General features: G+C 41.6%; 2 protein-coding genes across 12 annotated transcripts in view; one reads left to right on the top strand and one right to left on the bottom strand.

The window, feature by feature from the left end:
* APH1B (aph-1 homolog B, gamma-secretase subunit) overlaps nucleotides 1-19,317 on the top strand; it is an 85,638-nt gene that overhangs the window by 37,024 nt on the left and 29,297 nt on the right. For 3 of the 6 annotated variants that reach the window (XM_039220221.1, XM_039220243.1, XM_039220226.1), the window contains exon 6: nucleotides 2,277-2,471. In XM_039220221.1, coding sequence (XP_039076152.1) covers nucleotides 2,277-2,444 — 168 coding nt within the window. In that variant the 3' untranslated portion in view covers nucleotides 2,445-2,471. Of the gene's footprint in view, nucleotides 1-2,276; nucleotides 5,821-6,826; nucleotides 6,888-19,317 lie in introns of those variants that run through there. The other 3 variants (XM_039220251.1, XM_039220214.1, XM_039220234.1) reach the window with 2 other exon arrangements.
* CA12 (carbonic anhydrase 12) overlaps nucleotides 16,232-19,317 on the bottom strand; it is a 52,871-nt gene continuing 49,785 nt past the window's right edge. For 3 of the 6 annotated variants that reach the window (XM_039220178.1, XM_039220172.1, XM_039220201.1), the window contains one exon: nucleotides 16,232-18,712. In XM_039220178.1, the coding sequence (XP_039076109.1) occupies nucleotides 18,701-18,712 (12 nt within the window). In that variant the 3' untranslated portion in view covers nucleotides 16,232-18,700. Of the gene's footprint in view, nucleotides 18,716-19,317 lie in introns of all 6 variants that reach the window. The other 3 variants (XM_039220167.1, XM_039220182.1, XM_039220193.1) reach the window with 2 other exon arrangements.

The following is a 19,317-nucleotide window of genomic DNA, read 5'->3' as shown; positions in this document are numbered from 1 at the left end:
AGAGAGTAAGCACAAGTAGGGGAGGAGCAGAGAGAGACAGAGGATCCGAAGCGGTAAAGGAGCTTGCTTACAGCAGAGGATCCGAAGCAGTAAGGAGCTTACAGCACAGAGCCTGATGCTGGGCTTGAACTCACAAACTATGAGATCATGACCTGAGCCAAAATTAAGAGTTGGCCTTAACAGGCTGAGCCATCCAGGTGCTCCTCAACCACCCTTCTGAGATTGCACTTGTCAAGGTCAAAAAAGACTTCGATTTCTCTAAATCTAATGGACATTGGTGGGTTTTGGTTTTTTTTCATCTCAGCAGCCTTGAAAAGAGTTGACTGCCCTCTCTGTGAAAATTTTCCTCTTTTGACTGTTACATCACACTGTCCTTATTTTCCTTTTACTTCACTGTTTGCTCTTCTCAGACTCCTTTGCTGACTCTTTTTCAATAAGAGTCAAGCCAATAGAAAGGTGTTGACACTTTTAATTTGCTCCTGTAATACTAAATACCAGTTTATAAGTGTTCTCAGGGCTTGGTCTTGACTTCTTTCCCTTCTTCTATAGTAGCTCCCTGGGTAGAGCCATGGCTTTAAATACCGTCTGTGGGGGGTGCCTGGATGTCTCAGTCAGTTGAGTGTCCGACTCTTGATTTAAGCTCAGGTCATGATTACAGGGTCATGGAATTGAGCCCCATATCAGGCTCTCCACTGGGTAAGAAGCCTGCCTAAGATGTGTGCGCTCTCTCTGTCTGTCTCTCCCTCTCTGTCTTTCTCTCTCTCTCTCTCTCTCACACACACACACACACACACACACACACACTCTCTCTCTCTCTTTTTTAGAGAGAGCTCTAAAAGATAATAGTAAAATAAAAAATATATTAATTTTTTTTTAAATAAATGCTGTCTGTAGACTGTGCTTTTGTATTCCTCTTTCTAGCCCAGGCCTCTCCTTGAGCCCCATGCTCATATACCTAATGCTTACCTGACATTCTGTCCTTTGAAATCTCACAGGCATTTTGCTCTTAGCATGTCCTCATTGGACTTGATTCTCACCAATCATTTCAAGCAAGGTCTTTCCCCTAGTCTTTCAAGCTTGGACTTCCTCAAGTCTTTGTCATCAAATTAAATAGCATATCATTTGCCAAAAGCCAGAAACATGGAAGTCATTTTGGCCTCCCCCTTTCCCTCACATTCCATCCATCAGCAAGTCCTGTCCATTCATAATGCCCCCTCTCTCCATCTCTACTGCCACCACCCTGATTCCATCAGCCAGTGCCAAATCTTCCTAAGGAGTCTCCCAACTTTCATGATGGCCTCCTTTAATCCATTCTCTGCTTTCTTAAACATCTAAGCCAAGTCATTCAGCTCCTCTGTGTAAACCTGTTCTGTGATCCTCCATTGCACTGAGGAAAAATGTATACCAACAGGCTACATAGCTGGTCCCTGCCTTCTTCTCTGACCTCATCTCATGTGTCACCCCTCCATTCCTACATATCATTCATAGCACTATTCTCAGCTTCTCATCTGCCCCAGACTCTTTGCTCTACTGTCGTTCCCTCCCTCAGTCTACACTGAGGCTGGCTCTTCTCCCAACTGTATGTCTCACTTTATGTGCCACTTCCTCAGGGCCTCCCCAAGTTGACCTCCTTGTTCTTACTTATCCTAGCACCATCACAATTATAATTATTCTGTCTAGCATGCATCACAATGTGTATTATTTATTTGTTTCTTCATTCATTACTTGCCTCTCTTACTAGCATATAAGCTCCATCAGGTAGATACTTTGGTCTTCACTGTTGGGTAACACAGTACCTCTTGGCATTCCGTCAGTGTTTTTTAAATAAACTTTTGGAGCCCTCAGCAATTGCATAGCTGCAAAAGAGATCCTGTGCCCTCTTGTTCCCTCAAATTCTAAGGATCCGTACTACAGCAACGTGGATGTGTCCTACTTTCTTGCAAATATTAAGAGCTGGTTAACACAGAAATTATTATAAACTGTGCCCAGAATATATAACATGTGTCTTCTCTTGGGTTTTCCATTAGATGCTGACTTCTAATTACCCTCTAGGTTTGCCATTTGAATATAGTAAAGCACACATCTGTGGGTTAATTTCTGTCGGCGAGGTTAGTTCTGTCCGTCTGTGTGGTGCTCCACATACACGACATACATCATGTTTGTTGAAACGCACCCCAGCTGTTGAAAGTATCCTAGATTTTCCTCTCTCTTTGGTTACTCTGCATGTTTAATAAGCTTGCTCTTATTACCCAAGCTGCTTTATTTTCCTTTTGCAGACTTTCATAAGTCCTCATTACGGAATAAATTTGGTGTCAACATATATAATTGTGGTACTCATGGGCATCTGGGCGTTCTTTGTTGCTGGAGGCAGCTGCCGAAGCCTGAAACTGTGCCTCCTCTGCCAAGACAAGGACTTCCTCCTTTTCAACCAGCGTTCCAGATAACCTCTGAGCACCAGCACCTGCCACACAGTAAGCTGCGTCTTTAGAGGAAGCACAGTTGTGCCTTTTTCTAAAAATTCCTTTTCCTGGTGGTATTTAGATGAAACAAAACCCCCTAGATAAAATGTGACTTCATGCAACAGCTCTCTGGAAGGATATATCAGTGGATGTCCACGTCCTGGCTACACATTAGAATCGAATCCCCTGGGGAAACATAAAGAATATTGATATATGGGCTCCACCCTCCACATATAATTGGTCTGGGCTTTTGGTCATTTTTAAAAGCTTTTCCCAGATGACCCTGATGTGCAGCCAGATTGTGAATCATCAGTGTCTAAATAGGAACTTTCTGAGAATACCATAAATGAATAAAAGTCTGATGTTTAGCCGTCTCTCAACTTGTGCTGAGCAGGTAAATCTCTGAATGTCAAATCCTGCTCAGCCTTTGTCTTTTTAAGCTGTGAAGTCACAAAACGCTAAAGGGCTCTCACCCCCGTGAACTTTTCATGTTCTTTACTAGTTCCCTAAATGTATGAGAACATGGTAGGTTGTGCTTCTAAATGCAATAGTAAATCGCACTGACTTACTATGATAATCTAGCCAAAGTAAGCTAGTGATTCACAAGCTGTGTTTTTTTCTGTAGTTTTTACAATCTGGATTTTGCTTTTTGAGGCATTACATTGTGAGGGAAGGTTCAGTTTCTTTACCTAAGAATCAATTATTTTCTGATTTCTGGGAAGGTATTAGAAACCAAGAATTTTGGTGCAACTTCTGTAAGTCTTTCCTGGGTTTAAGGCTTTTCTCGAGCTGTGCCCCAAGGCAGTGTTTACCAGCAGAGTGCTGGTGGTTGGGCTAGTTGGGGTGAAGCCCGTTATACTATCTCTGAGTAGTTCTGCAGGTTGCTGAGTGATGTACCCTGGGACAGGCTTCACTAGAGCTGGTGAAAGTTCAAGAGCACGAGGCAAACAAGCCAGTAGAGTGATGTTGACACTTTTAATTTGCTCCTGTGATACTGCCAGCACTTCCTCCTCCCCACCAAGTGATGTAGTATAAAATTGGAAATGTGTCCTAAACTGCCAAATCCATGCTTTTACAAAATTCATATAATCTTTAGAGGTAGCAAATGTCTCTTCCAGTTTTTAGTAGCAGATAGAACTTTCCCTTTATAGGAATACCCAAGGTGTTTGTTCAGCTTCTAAGCAGCCCTTTTAATTTCCTTTATTAAGGGGAAATGCCAGTGAATTGTGCCTTTACGAACTAGAAATTGTTCCCAGTTGATGGTTTTTAGGGAGCGGATGGTGTGAAATGAAAATTTCCTACACATTAAAGTGATCAGCTCAATGGATCCCATATGTGCAGTAGAACACCCAAGAGAGATAGGAGCAGCAGTGAGAGGGAGCCTCGCCAGTGCCGTGACAGATGGAAGAATTGGACGGTACTGTGGGGAAGAATGATGAACATGTTTAAAATTGAAATGTGGCCAGTATTTTGGGCTAGCCACACGTCATTCCAGGAGCCAAACCTTTCACTTGAACTAGGTCTTTAGCCGTGAAATCTCCCCCCATGTTTTAATTGCTAGAATTTGTCAATCTAGGGATTCAAGAGAAATAGGATTTCTAGCAAGACTGTAAACAGTCCCGTAGCAATTATAGTTATTCCCCTAAAGTTTACCTCACAGCACTAATACCAGTGTTTCCACTGGAATTTGCAGGTTTCCACCTCTGTACAAGGTTTTCCTTAGACTAACAGAGCCACAGGAAGAGTCAAGGACACAGAGACTGAGTAGTGAAATTTACTGTGCAGAGTTGAGGGAAACAGGATGCCCACTGAGCTGGGCTTTATTCCTTTAGGAATGTGGTGTTCTTTGGTGAACAGAATAAGAAAAATATATAGTTGGTTATTACTTTTGACTTACAAATCTCTTAAATGGACAGTCTGATAAGATATTTGATCTGTAATGTATTGAAAAATCCGAGAATATTAATATTACTCGTTCCTGCCCTCTGAGGATATCCTCTGTGCTTTAATAGTTTAATATTAAGTAAAGAATCTGGGATATGGTACAGTCTCACTTATAAAAACTTCTCAGGCTAGAGGAAATTTTTCTTTGATGGTAAGACTCTTGTCTAAGGAAATTATTTAATAATCTTTGATTCCCTGTGAATAAGGGAACTTTGTAATCCTGATTTCTCTTAAAAACTGAGCATTGCCATAGTCAGCTAGGCAATGTTGTGATAAATAGCCCTGATTTGCCTGATGCCAGGGATACTGGGAAGGAGAGGAGACGATAGTATTCCTCTGTTGCTGTGTATATATTGAGGTGCCTTTTTATTTTTCTTTAAACATTTGTTATCTATGATGAGCCTTCTGAGCCCTGATAGTATTTGGAGAGGAGGAGGTGGTGGTGATATTTTATGTTCTCCTCCACACAAAGCTTTCTCAGTTTGGAAGGAAATGTGGGTATCGTTCAAGTTGACCTTGGAATATGAATATTATTGCAGTGCTGGAATATTTTGCCATGTGATTAATAGAAATTGGTTTTATTGCTCTCTAATTTTTATTCATTTTTTATTCATGTAAGCTAGTAGTGGTAACTGGAGAAGTTTTGTTACCTCAATCCTGGGCCTGCTTGGCTGGTCGTACCATAGTAGCAGCTTCTGTTAGAGCCTCTAATGAAAACATGGCTGAAAGGAAGAAATGATGATAATGGCAGATTGCCTAGAAAATGGCTTTTGTTCTCAATGTGAATTTTCTATTTTAAATCACATTTCAGTGTTTGCGGAGAGTGGTAGATTTCACATCAAAAATATTAGGTGTTCTTATCCTTAGAGTTGGTGCAGTATCTGCAGTCGTGACAGAAGCTTCCTCTTAGCTGCTACTCCTGCCACTTAGTAGTCACCTCCCAGTAGCCCCAAGACAGGGATTAGCAGTCTTCATGGGCCTGAGGGCTCCAGGAAGGCCAGGGGGGCAGCCTGTCTTGGGCGGCAGCAGCCTGCTCCCCAGGAAGAGCTCCTTGAAGGCACTGGCTTCCGTTGGCCAGCTGTTTCTTAGGCCCTGCTGTTCCTGACTCCGGGTGGACAAAGTAGGTATCGCAGCAAAACAATTTTAAAGTGCTTTGCTTGCAGCATTTTGTTTATGATTGCAGTGTTTACAGTTCTCACTTAATAAAAGGCTTTACTTCTATTAAATTCTAGTGTTTAGAGAGCTGGGTACTGTATGTATTGTTTTATATAAGTATGCAATATGTATCATTTTATATAAGTTATGCTGTTATGTCATGTATCCTTGTAATAACAGGCCTTGCATTCAATACACAATGCAATAGACTCTTTCCAGACCTGTATTTTTCAGTGAACAATAAAAATATTGTTTGGCACTATTCTTTTCCCATGTTTCCTCTTCTTTGGAGTAGTGTATCCTTCAGTATCTGTTACAGTTTTTGTCTCTCATAAAACTTGGCTGTATATTCTTTTGTTTATGACTGGTCAGTTCTGAGACTTTTTAAAGAGAAATCTTTGTGAACCTTAAAATTCATAAGGCCTATTTCATTTCTGTGCGTTCAGAAACAATTTGATGCAGAGAAGTTCCTTGAGGTGTCCTAAACCAAGTGGAAGATTATTCTCGAAGATCGTAGAAACTCACCTTTAAAAATCTCCTCTACGTAATTTTTTTTAAGTTTATTTATTTATTTTGAGAGAGAGAGTGAGAGTGAGAGCAAGCGACCATGAGCAGGGAAGGGGCAGAGAGACAGCGAGAGAGAGAGAGGGAGAGAGAGAGAGAGAGAGAGAGAGAGAGAGAGAATCTCAGCTAGGCTCTGCACTGTCAGTGTGGAGCCCCATGTGGGGCTTGAACTCACCAAACTGTGAGATCATGACCTGAGCCTAAGTTGGACACTCAACCTACTGAGCCACCCAGGCGCCCCCTCTCCTCTAAGTAATTGTAAAACAGTAAATTTATAAAACAGCATGTGATAGTGGCTAAAGATGGAATTGTCTGACAAGGAGAGTACCGTTTAGTACCCAGTGACCCTAAGCAGCCTACAGAGTCCTTTTGTGTCTTTCTCCCCTTGATGTGGAGACAATGCAGCTAAGGGTTTGAGCTTGGCTTTCACCATCAGACAGGCTATGAAGAGAATTGTTATGGCCTGAAACTCAAACCACGTGATGCCAGTTCTCGCTGGTTTGAAAGGAGGCTGCTCCAGGTTTATGTTGACTGTGTTGCTCAGTGAAATAACTTCAGGGACCAAGAGCTTTTTGGTCCTAATTTGTATGCCAGTGGAAGCGATGTGCATTTTTTAGGTAATAGTTCAGATTTATGTACAGTTTTTTGGCCCTTCCCCACTGAAACTGTGGCCCTAGTTTAATTGTTGTTTGTTTGATATTTAGTTGGAATAAGGATTTCCCTGTGATGAGCCTCAGCAGATCAGAAACCTCCAATGGAAAGAAGTACATATTTTATCTTCACCTCATTGAAAATGCTGAAGAGAAAGAGCCAAGTAACTGGCTTGTGGATTCAGTCTTAGTAAAAGAATTGGGGACTTGACACATTCTAAGGTGATCGTAATTATGAGCCCTGAGCAGGTCCTGGCTTCAAGACTCAATACTAGAAGGTACATGTTGCATAAGTGTGGATCACTATAAATCCTTTTTCGACTTTATATTAAATCATTCATTTTTCAGTGCTTGAACAAAATCAGAGATGGAGTTTGTAGTGTTGAATCAGGGCCTAGCACGCAGAGAACGCTGTATTAGATACTTTCAAAAGATGGAAAAGAACAAGATGGTGGAGATCTTTGTCTTCTGGGAACATATAATCTCACTGCACAGATGAGAACACATATTACTTTAAGGCAACTAAAAAATGTGCTACCAATTATGAAATAATATAGAATAGCTTGAGTGCATGATACTTGCAATTTTAGTGGTAGATGAAAGGCACCTGGGTAACGGGTGTAGATCCAGGGGGAAAGGGGGAAAAGTGGGACTGAGGGCTGAACCCTGGGGAACTCCAGCTGAGAGTTTGGAAAAAGGGAAGTAGAGTTGTCAACTGAAAAAGAAAGGAAAACCAGGAGAATGTGGTGGCCTGAGAGGGGAAAGTATATCACGTACTGTTGAATAATGAGTAAGATGAGTGAGAATTGATCATTACACATGGAGAGATGGAATTTCAGTGTATGGATGAACACCTAACAGGAATGGATTATAAATATTGGGTGATAATGACATCGACACAGCATATTGAGTAAAGACAAGCATTATAATTCTAGTAGGAGAATGGGATGATAGCCTGAGGATTATGAGGGCGCCACAGAGGGTGTTTTTCCTCCCTTCTGCCCCCATCATTTCTCATTATAACAACATGTTTGTATGAAGATGGGAATTATTTAGTGGAAAGAGAAAAATTGATTGATGCAGAACATGGGGAGGACAGTTGCCAAAGCAAAGTAACTGAAGAAGGAGTAGAGTGAAATTTTTAGTATTAAATGCTTAGATAAGTCAAAATGTTTTTTTCTTGTTTTCTTTTTCTTTTTTCTTGTTTTTTTAAAATATTATTATTATTATTATTAATTTGAGAGATTGAGACAGAGTGTGAGCAGGGAAGGGGCAGAGGGAGAAGGAGACAAAGAATCTGAAGCAGGCTCCAGGCTCCAAGCTGTCAGCACAGAGCCCAATGCAGGGCTCAAACTCACAAGACTCTGAGATCATGAGCTGAAGTCGGATGCTTAACCGACTCAGCCACCCAGGTGCCCCAAGCTTTTTTTTTTAGAAACTAGAAAAAGAGGAGCAAACTAAAGCTAAAATAAACAGAAGAAAGGAAATGAGTAGCAAAAGAGTAGCAAAAATCAAAGAGCAGAAAAACAGTGAAGAATTTCAATGAAACAAAAATCTGGTTCTTTGAGAATATCAATAAAATTGATAAAACTCTGGCCAGATTGATAAGGAAAAAAGAGGGTACCAATTATGAATATCACTACAGATCCTACATGTATTAAATAAAATGGAAAATTATAAACAACTTAATGCCAGTAAATTAAACACTTAGATGAAATAGACAATTACCTTTAAAAACTCAAGAAGAAATTTAAAATCTGAATATCTCTCCAGACTATGTTTTTTCTTCTTTTTTTTTAATCTCTTTTTTTAAGTGTTTTATTTATTTCTAGGAGAGAGAGAGACAGCGTGAGCAGGGGATGGTCAGAGAGAGAGGGAGTCACAGACTGAAACAGGCTCCAGGCTCTGAGCTGGCAGTCAGCACAGAGCCCGATGCGGCCGAACCCACGAACCGCGAGATCATGACCTAAGCGAAAGTCGGACGCTTAACCGACTAAGCCACCCAGGTGCCCCTATGTTTTTTCTTCTTAACATGACTTATAATTATTTATTAAACCCGGAGATCATATATTGAGTAACAGGAACTGAAATAGGCTTTTAGTGTAAATTTTATGTTAATCTGAGCAAAAGTTGGACTGTATTTAATGTTTGTTGCAGCTCTAGGTACCAGAGTCTTCAGATTTCTCTAGTGTCCTTGTTTTGTCTCCCCTCTTGACTTTGGGCTTCTTTATATGTTTCACGTCAAAGAAAGTCTCTGTTTTACAGCTCTTTCAGCTATAATCCACTGTTATTCTATTGGAAACCTATTGGTGTGACAGTAAGACATAAGAGAAAGAAGGTGTCTTATAATCTTAAGATTAAATTTCAACTTTGTAGTGGGCATGCATCCTTAGACTAAGTGTCTCTTAGCTTTTTACCCCTTAGGTAAGATAAGAAAGCCAAAGAGGGCTAGAATGGGAGAAATGCCTTCCTTCCAGGTTGGACAAGGCTCTTAGAAGGTCTTTTTCTGTGGACAGTTAGTCTTTGTTATGGAGAACACTGGGCATAATACAGTATTTGCACTTACCCTTTCCCTGCCTGAGCCATAAGGGATGGACTTATGAGGTTCTGGTCGTGTTCCTACAGGTAAAACCTATAAAATTGTGAGCTCTTAAGATTGTATGCTACTCTTAGGAATTTCTCACTATTATGCTACTCCACATCAGACTCCAGCAGTTTGTTAAAATTAGCATTTAAATGTCCCTACCTATTTATGGCTCTAGTGGCTTCTGCCCTAGGTAAGCAAACCTCTTTTATGACTCTGGATTCCCCTGTCTCCCCAGATTTCAGGGTGATGGCTTGTCCTGAGACTCAGTTCTCTAAGAAGTGCAAGACCTTATTGATTTTTAATTTGTTGAGTGTTTTCTTGTTGTGAGAATGGGAGCGACAACTTCCAAGCTCTTTACATGTTGGAGCTAACCAGATATCCCCTCTGTCTATTAAAGAAATTGAATTTGTAGTTTTCATGAGTGAAATTCTTAGAAGTCTTCATGGGAGAATTCTACCAAACAGAAAGAAAAAAGGAGAAGGAAAAGATACAATTCTACACAAACTGTTCTAGAAAATGGAAGAGATGGCACGCCTTCCAGTTCATTCTGTGAGCATTGCCAAGCATTATTTTGATAACAAAACCGGACAAAGGTATTATAAAGGAAAACAAAAATAAAAACAGAACTACAGACCAGTATCTATCATGTATAAACATGTAAAATTCCTCAACAATGTTTTGGCAGACTGAATCCAGTAATACATAAAAGATAAAATGCATGTGACCAAATGGAGTTTATCCCAATAACACAAAATTAGTTTAACATACAAATACCATTCAGTTCACCAAGTTAACAGACTAAAACAAACATATGATCGTATCAGCAGATAAAGCTTTTGACAAGATCTAAACTCCATTTTTTTACTGTAAATCACAAAGGGAAAAAATGGATGGATTTGACTGCATAAAATTTAAAACAGCAAAAGATACCCTAAGAAAGAAGACTAGGAGAAATATCTTTGGCATATATTACAAAGAATTGCTGCCTATAATATATAAGACTCTTTTATAAATAAAAAAAGACGACTGATTTAGTGAAGTGATCAAAGGACATAAACAGATAATTCACAGATAGTATGTAAATGTAATAGCCAACAAACATATGTAAATGCTAAACTATTAATAATAAAAGAATACAAAATAATTTTTAGGTTTCTCAGATTGTCAAAGGTGAAAAAGATTGATAATATCAAGGATGGTTGAACATATGGTGGAAACAGCATGTGGTGAGAAAGCAAATTAATACAACCTTTTGGGTGATAATTTAGCAAAATTTATTATATCTATAAAATGTTGAGATCTACATATTTTGAGCCAGCAATTCCTTTTCTGAGAAGGAATTTAATATTCCTATTAAAATATATCCAAGTGCAAAAGGATCTTGGGGTAGTAGTGTAACGGTAAAGAATTTGCAAAGTCTGTCAGTACAGCTTTGCCTCAAGGAGCAGAATATTTGATAGCCATTAAAAAGAATGAGGATGGGGACGCCTGGGTGGCTTAGTCGGTTAACCGTACTTTACCGTACGTACCGTAATTTACGTATGATAAAATGCACAGATTTAAAGTATACAGTTGGCTGGGTTTTGACAAATGGATATGCCTATTTGGTAAACACCACATCTATCAAGATATAGAACATTGCCTTCCCCCGATGCTTTCCTCATGCTCCTTTCTGGTCAATTCACCCCACTTTCTGCAGAGGTAATTGCCATTTCCAACTTGTATCACCATAGATTCGTTTCACTTGTTTTGAACTTCATCTAAATGGAATAACACTAACTGTACTCTGTCTTGTCTGACTTCTTTCCTCCAACGTGATTTTCTGAGATTCATCCATGTTTTGTGTATATCAGTAATTTAAACTTTATGCTGAATAACATTCCATCTTTTGGATATTCAATTTGTTTATCTGTTCTTTTGTTGATAAGTACATATTATCCTTTTCATATTATTCTTTATATATTATATTTAGTGGTTTCTGCTTGCTTCCCCAAATGAGATTGTGATACCATTTATCCCTGAATATACAAACCCTATCTAAACCATGTTTGAATCTCCATCAGTTAATCTGTGCTTAGCAGATAGTAGTTATTCATTAAATTTTTGCTTTTGAATAAGGAGGTTTGAGAAAGGAAGTCAGATGGAAGTTACTTTGAACGATAGAAGAGAGATTGAGGAAAATGCTGTTCTGACAAAATGTGAGTTTTTCCACACCAAGCACGTCTCCAGTTCTCGGTGGACACTGAGTAGGTGTTCTACAATTTAACTCGTTTCTGACACTAACTCCCCAGAGTTAGTACAGACCCTACAGGTTAAAGGCTCAATCCCACAAGACTGTCCCCACTTCAGACACCAGTTGTAAGTCCCAGATTGTCACTTGTACTTCTGACCAACGGCTATAAATTGTGACTTTCCATGGCTCCCTCTCAGGTCTGATAATGTGCTGGAACAGCTCACAAAACTCAGGGAAACAATTACTTATATTTACTGCCTTCTTATAAAGGATATTACAAAGAATACAGATGAACAGCCAGATAAAGAGAGGTACTTAGGTCAAAGCATGGGGAAGGGCACAGAGCTTCCATGCCCTCTCTGGGTGTACTACCCTCCCAGTACCTTCATGGTTGGAAGGTCTCTGATGCCTTTGTTTAGAGTTTCTGTGGAGGTCCCATCATATAGGTGTGATTGATTAAGTCATTGGCTATTGGTGACTGAACTCAATTCTCAGTATTTCCCTGGAGGTCGGCAGGGGAGGGCAGGTAGGGCTGCAAATTCCAACCCTCTAATCACTTGACTGGTTCCTCTGGCAACCAGCATCCTATCCTCCAAACATCACCTCTTTAGCATAATCTTAGGTATGGCTTGAAAGGGCTTATTATGAATAACATTTGGGCTGTCTGTGCCAGGAGCTGGGGACAAAGACCAAACACATATTTATTATTACATCACAGTATCGCAGAAGATTAATCCAGATTTCACCCAGTGGCTAAGAGAAAGTGATAAGCTCCAAAGCATACTTGTTCTCAATGGAAGATTATACCTTATTTAGGAAAACTTTTCTTTAAAAAAAAATATTTTCAAATGTTTATTTTTGAGAGAGAGAGAGCATAAGCCAGGGAGGGCAGAGAGAGAGAGGGAGACACAGAAGCTGAAGCAGACTCCAGGCTCTGCACTGTCAGCACAGAGTTCCCCATGGGGCTCAAACTCACAGGCCGTGAGATCATGATCTGAGCCAAAGTTGGACACTTAACTGACTGAGCCACCACTCACCCCAGGAAAACTTTTCAAATGTTTATGTGTTGGGTGGTTTGGAAGGAAGGAAACTACGATGCATGAGATCTGTTGTTGGATGTCTAGGTAGCTTGGGAAACTAGTTTCAGCAAGCTACCTGCCTCACCAGGAGAGTCTTTACTTCTTGCCGAGAAGCTAGTAATGACAGAGTCTACTACATCACTGACACAGAATTCCTGTAGAGTCTGTCCTTGAACCTATAGCCCTGTATTTGTTGTTTTCATTGCAGGTAATTAAAAGTTAATATTTGAAACTGGTGAACTCAAGCAGAAATAATGACTTTGACTTACAGTATCAAGAGGTCATACCTGACCATGTGAATAAGGAGCACACTTCTTCTTGGGCTCCCACACACAGGGTGGGTCCCAGGGAAGGTCCCAGTCCTGGCCAGGCTTCTTCTAGATGGACCAGGAGGATAAGCTCTCAGTGGAAATGCCAAGACAGGGCAGGGTGACGTTTGGCTTTGTGTAGGTGCTTTTATTGTTTTTGTGGGTTTTTTTTTTTTTTTTTTACAATTTTATTGAAGAATAATTGGTGTAAGATAAATGACACGTATTTAAAGTGTAAAATTTGAACAGTCTTGACCTATACAGAGAAACTATTACCACAAACATGATAATGAACATATCCATCACCTCACCAATTTATGGTACCCCTTTGTAATCCCTTCCCCCCCCCTTCTACCTGTCTCATCCCTAGGCGACCACTGATCTGCTATCACTGTAGTTTATTTTGCACTTTTTAAGAATTTTATACAAATGGAATTATAGAGTGTGTGTGTGCTTGTGTGCTCATGTGCACGTGCACACATCTGTGTATTTATTCCTTCTCTCCAGTTTGGCCTTTGGAATATAGAGAAAGTGCAATGAATGTATCCTTGAGACACATTTGGTTTGCTGAAGTAAGAGGTGGGGGTTACATCCCAGGAGCTGAGCTGACTCCTTTCTCTACTTGCAGTTGGCAATCTTTGGACCGACTTTTCCTGAACAGAGGCCAGGGTTTAATATGACCAAGCAGAGTGGAGGCAGGAGGTTGTTGTTGACTTTCCAGAAATTGTTGGCACAAATGCCTTTAGTGCCTTTAGCCTTTGGGACTTTACGAGGTTGTGGCATGATTGAGATAAGCATAGTAAATTCTATTATAAGAAGGTGTTTTCATGTAACTGGAGCTGCGTAGGGCAGACTCATACTGTCACTGCAGATCCTAGAGCTGCCCGAGCTGTGTGACCTTAACGTAGCCCAGGGCAAAAGCTCTGGTTTGGTTTCCTACTTATAAGGACAGTGTTTCCTCTTTTCCTGGGTTGTGGGATAATGGAGTGAATGTCCATTCAGTCTAGGAGATACAAGTGGGAGACTTACTGAAGCCTCCCTGGTTGACCTGCAATCATAACAGTATGCTGACCCAGTTGCAGTAATTCGTTTATGGTGGATAATCCTGTATTACAAGGCACTGTGGCCTTATCCCTGCCCAGTCGTTATAAAATGAAAGGAGGGAGTTAGCCCCTGGCACTTGGCTCCTGCAGCAGGGTCCCCTAACAAGTTAACCAGGCATCCTTGTGCCTATAGCTCCAAGCTCCTGCAAAGGCACCAGAATGCCCTAGGTCGAGTCACTGCTGAGCCCCTGCACCCCAGGGCCTGGCCAAGGGTCACTGCCAGGGTGAGGAGGGCTGGGAACCCCCATGGAACTACAGGAAGAGGTGTGAGGGAAAGGGGATCTCTGCCTAAGGTCTGCTGCTTTGTTCACCTTGGCCTGATTTTCTCTCTGCCCTCTTTTCTAACATCCTCCCTATCCACCCGCCCGGATTCCCCCATCCTCTATCTCTCATCCTTCATTCCTTGCCCCTCACAACTTTGTTCTTGGGTTGATTTTTTCCATGAAAGTCCTCTAGGTTTAAGTGTTGCAGAGGGTATTTCAAAGGAGGTTAGCAGTCCATACGTGCACAGTGGCTGTGCTGGCCTCTGGCCACATGTGGCTGCTGAGCACTTAGGATGTGTCAAATGAAACTGAGAAAAAAACTTGATTTATTTTCCTTTTTTAAAGAATGTTTATTTTTGAGAGAGAGAGAAAGGGGGGGAGAGAAAAGAGAGCAAGTGGGGAAAGGAGGGAAAGAAACAGAGGTTCTGAGGCTGGCTCTGTGCTGACAGCAGAGAGCCTATTACAGGGCTCGAACTCTCCAACCACAGGATCATGATCTAAGCCACCCAGGTGCCCCTGATTTATTTTACTTCAATCAACTTAAATTTAAAAGCTGATAATTGATCAGTTATTTGGAAAACTTTTAAGTGTGTTTTGAGCAACTCCTGGCATGTGAATCTGCTTTTTCAACTGTAGTTTTGTGAAATCTAAATACAGATCAAATATTTTCAATGAAAATGTAGCATCTGAGTCAAGAGGTGCTATAAATGTAAAAATACGCACTAGGTTTCAAAGACTTACTACAGAACAAAAGAGTGAAAATACCTCATATCAAAATATCGATTTCAAAGTGTAGTATGTTGGATCCACTGTTTTTTTCCTTTTGGGAGGTGTGGCTACTGTGAATGTTCTCGTGTCTTGCATTATATTGTCTTATGTTCTCTTGGACTGTGTGCTGGATTTACAAGAGGAGGTAATGGCCAACCTGGAGACGGACTTTAGTGTCACCCGCCAGCCCATGGCTCTTGCCTTCACATCCCTGATTATCCCCTGATGAATCTTGAGTTCAGGGAATGGGAAGAGAGGCTATGTAGAGATGAGGGAGATGATTTCTTTGGCTCACTCCAGCCTCCCCTTCCCTGTTGTCCCAGCCCCGATGGGAATGAGAGTCACAGGCACTCTGTGTGTGCCTTGCTTCACCTGTCCTCACCCCAGAAGGATGCTCAAGGGGGCAGACAAGAATTCCCTGTGTTCTGACTGAAGAGACCATCAGAACCTGGAGGGGTTTATAATGTTTCTATTCTGAAGCTGGGTCCACTGTTTTATCACCTACTGGAAAAATTACCCATGGACAGTTCATCTATTTCCATCCTTGGGCAACCTAAGTGAAGTTTGGAAGCTTTTCTAAATAATGCAAACAATGATCATGCCTGTTTGCCTCTTTTAGCAAACCAGAATATGAAATCTGGATTTAGATAAAAATCATATGGAAGATGATAGCATGTTTTGAAAAAAAATCCAGAATAGTTAACAGGCAACCTAAAGAGGCTACCAACCTACTAAGTGCAGTACCTACTAGGACCCATGTCTGTATTCATGTCACTTTGGTTAGGAATGCCTCTCTCTTTCCATCCATTTGTTCAAATTTGACATATTCTATAAGGGCCAGCTCAGGTACCCCCTTCTCTCTGAGCCTTTCCCTAATTTTTCTAGACTTCCCAGCTGTACTCCCTAAGCAGCTACGTGATCCTAGGTCTTCAATGAACACACCATAGGCCTCTGTCCTCAGTACAATGATTAAGTACATTGGTGTGTTTTCCTTTGCAGTCAGGTTATAAGACCTGGATGCAGGTAACATCATTATGATCAGTTACTACCTGTCACCATAGACCAGGAACTATAAAGTGCTTTGCCAACAGTAATGCTTTAGCCTCACCTCCAAAAAGTCAGTGTCATGTGAAAAACATTTTATTTATAATTTCTCATATTTATAGTTTATTTCTTCATTACAATCATTCTTAACAATAAATACAGAGGTGCTAAACAGACCATCACAGCGGCCTGTGATCCATCCGTGGCACAGGGATGGAAGGGTGCTGCAGACCCCTGTGCTCCCCAGCAGTGCTCAGGAGGCCTTTAGAGAGTTTAGCAAGGGGGGAAGAATCTAGAACTCAAAATAGGATTAATTAATAGTCAGTGCAGGAAAATCCTAGAACGTCTCTTAAGGAAACAGGTATAAGTTGTTACTATTTTTACCAGATGTTACTAAAGAATCAGAACACAGAGATTCAAGCTATCCCGTTAGTGAGAAGCAAAGAACCCAGGGTGTTCCCTGTGTCCTTTTCCCAGTCTGGGCCTTGTTTTGTGATCTCTACCTGCTGTGCATCTAGCACAGCACCTGGGCCCTCCACTGGGTTTGTGTGAGGCAGAGGAGTGTCACACACCAGTGGCTAGTTTCCTGTAGTGGGAATAAGGGAGAACCTGAAGAAAGGCTTCCCAATTCCAAAGGTGCTGGGTCCTCACGAGTCCCATAATGATTCACATAGAAGTTGACAGTGTTGATTCTTGGAGCCTCCTGCCTGCCTCCCTAGCTTTGCTTTTTCTCAGCTACAGGGCAGGGGGAATGCCAGTTTTCATGGCTCAGTAGATCTCCCTTTGTTTGAGCAGCTGTCATGCCAGGTATGATGATCTCTTTGTTCTCTTACAAAATTGTTCATAAAAAGTAAAGAGCCCCATGGTTCTGGAGTGGTTTATGTTGGTTTCTGATTGGCAACTTTGGGCCAAAGCCAAGAAAGCATCCCCTAAGTCACATTGCTCTGTCATGAGGGCTGTCCCTGCTGTCATTTGACCAGCATCAGGCATGCTAATGGCAAGGCTGGGATGCCACCCCAGGCTCCAAACCTGTCAAAGTTCTCATACACACACATCTGAGTGTCCTAGACTAGCTACAAAGCCATGGGGGTGACCATCACTACAAAAAGTCATGACAGTAGAGAAGGGAGAAGACTTCTCAGAGTCAGAGGGAGGAGGAGTAGGAAAAATAATAATGAAACCAGGAATCAGAAAGTTCTCTGGGAACTGCAAAGTGCTGGCCACGAGAGGTTGGTGCTGGAGGCTCCTTCACAGTCAGGGACTAACTGATCTCCATGGGGCTCTTACATCTAGGAAAAGAGTTCTGTCTTTTCAGAAACTGCCTATGACTTGGGGGAAGACCATGAAGAATCTTTGTAACATTCCATTATTTTTGGTCCCTAAATATCATAGTGCCCCTACCCTGCACAGATAACTTCCTGCTTTCTTAGCTTGAAAATAGGTTTTAACCAGGCTTCGACTCAGTATCCCCAAAGTCAGAGAAGTAGGTAAGTCCCAATTCCAGAAAGGCACTAGAGACACCACATAAGTGGTCTCTTTGGGCAAAAGAGACAAAGCTCTTGAGTCATTTTGCTTCTACCTGTTTCCTCTAGATTCAAAAGCAGTTTGAGTCATCTCAGAACTCATGGCTAGGAGACAGAAAACAACACATTTTCAAGGAATGGCCTAATCATGTTTAAAGTGTAGAGTACAGAGCGTAACTGCCCTGCTGACAGGAGGTTGACCTTGGCCTCAATATTCTGTCCTTCTCACACCTAGGGCTCTTGACAGACAACTTCTGACTCTAGTTCTGACTGCAAAGTGAGGTTCCTCCAGACCTTAGGTGTCTTCTCATTCTCACCCTCTCAGGTCCCTTTAGTGCCTTTGAACCAAAGTACAGGACTTTGGAAATGCCTCTATTGTGTTTCAAAGAATAGCTCTTGTTTTCTCTTGTCTCTGATACCTTGACCCTTCCTGTAACATTCTTCCTCCCAATTGTAAGGTCAGACCAAAGGTTTTGTCATAGCAGAAGGAAATCAGAGGAGAGCAATAACCCCTTCCCTGAGGAAAGAAACTTGAGTCCCGAAAGCAAATCCTAAGCAAAGAGTGCACACAGGTCTGAAAGCTTCGTCAAGAAGCAGGATTTCCAGGATCCTTGAAATCACATTCAGATGAATCCCTGGATAAAAGTCTTTCACGACCACTAACAGCCCCCAGTGAGTGACTTGGCTTGTGTCCCCAGAATCCAGACAACTTGTGGTCCACCCAGCTGAAGCAGACTCAGAGTTCCTGCCTCCTTGGCGAGTTCTTCCCATCCATATATCGCACTGGCCGGTGGCCGTGGCCTTAGGGTGGCAGGGCACCCACCAGGAAGCCCCCCATGGGCCTGGAGTGTTTGTGGGCTGTGCTTCAGAGAACCCTCAGGTATTTCAAGTGTCTCGGGAGCCACAGTGTGTAGTGTCCAAAACGAAGTCCTTCCTCGGACATGCCCAGGGGTTCTGAGGCCTCAGGCATGGGCTTCGGTCTCCTTCTTGATGGCCGGTTTATAAATGACTCCTTTGTTGTCACCTTTTTTGCTACTGGAACAGGAAGAACATACATTTACTTTCAGTTAAAGAGAAGAGACAGGCAGAGAGGAAACCTGACTCAGCTATGAAATAAGATGAATTTTAGGGGTCAGATTCCTTTTTTAGGGACCTTTCCCCAGTCTGTCACTCTTGGGAGGAATGCCCCCAAATAAAGCATTAGCAGCTAACAATACTAGACCTGCACTTTGAAGATCTCATTACTACCCCGACTTCAAACCTTTGTATAACAGAGTTCCTGGAAACTTTTGTTACAATATGCCAGAAAAAATAGTTTTTCTAAAAACCAAACACGACGATAAAAACATGAGCAAAGGGCATTGATAGCTAATGTGAGTGATAAATCAGGTTTTCCTTCATGTTTCTTTTTGGGTTCAGAGAAGAAAAATCAGATATACAGATGTTAGAAAGAAGATAGCCTTGCAGCCTGTGTGTGGGCTAATGGGACCTCCTTCCCCCACTAATCCAGAGGTTTGTCTCCGGCATGAGCCATTGCAGCGGGGCTGGTAGACACACCTCCAGCTCTGAGCTTAACGATCCCTGAATGACCAGCATCTCATGCAGAGGATGCCAGGGGCAATGGTCTTTTGGAAACA

The sequence above is a fragment of the Hyaena hyaena genome, unplaced genomic scaffold (genome assembly GCF_003009895.1).
Source record: "Hyaena hyaena isolate Hyena2069 unplaced genomic scaffold, ASM300989v1 scaffold_15, whole genome shotgun sequence".
NCBI lineage: Eukaryota > Metazoa > Chordata > Mammalia > Carnivora > Hyaenidae > Hyaena > Hyaena hyaena.
Note: the sequence above shows the minus strand (reverse complement) of the source record. Positions and strands in the feature narration are given on the sequence as shown.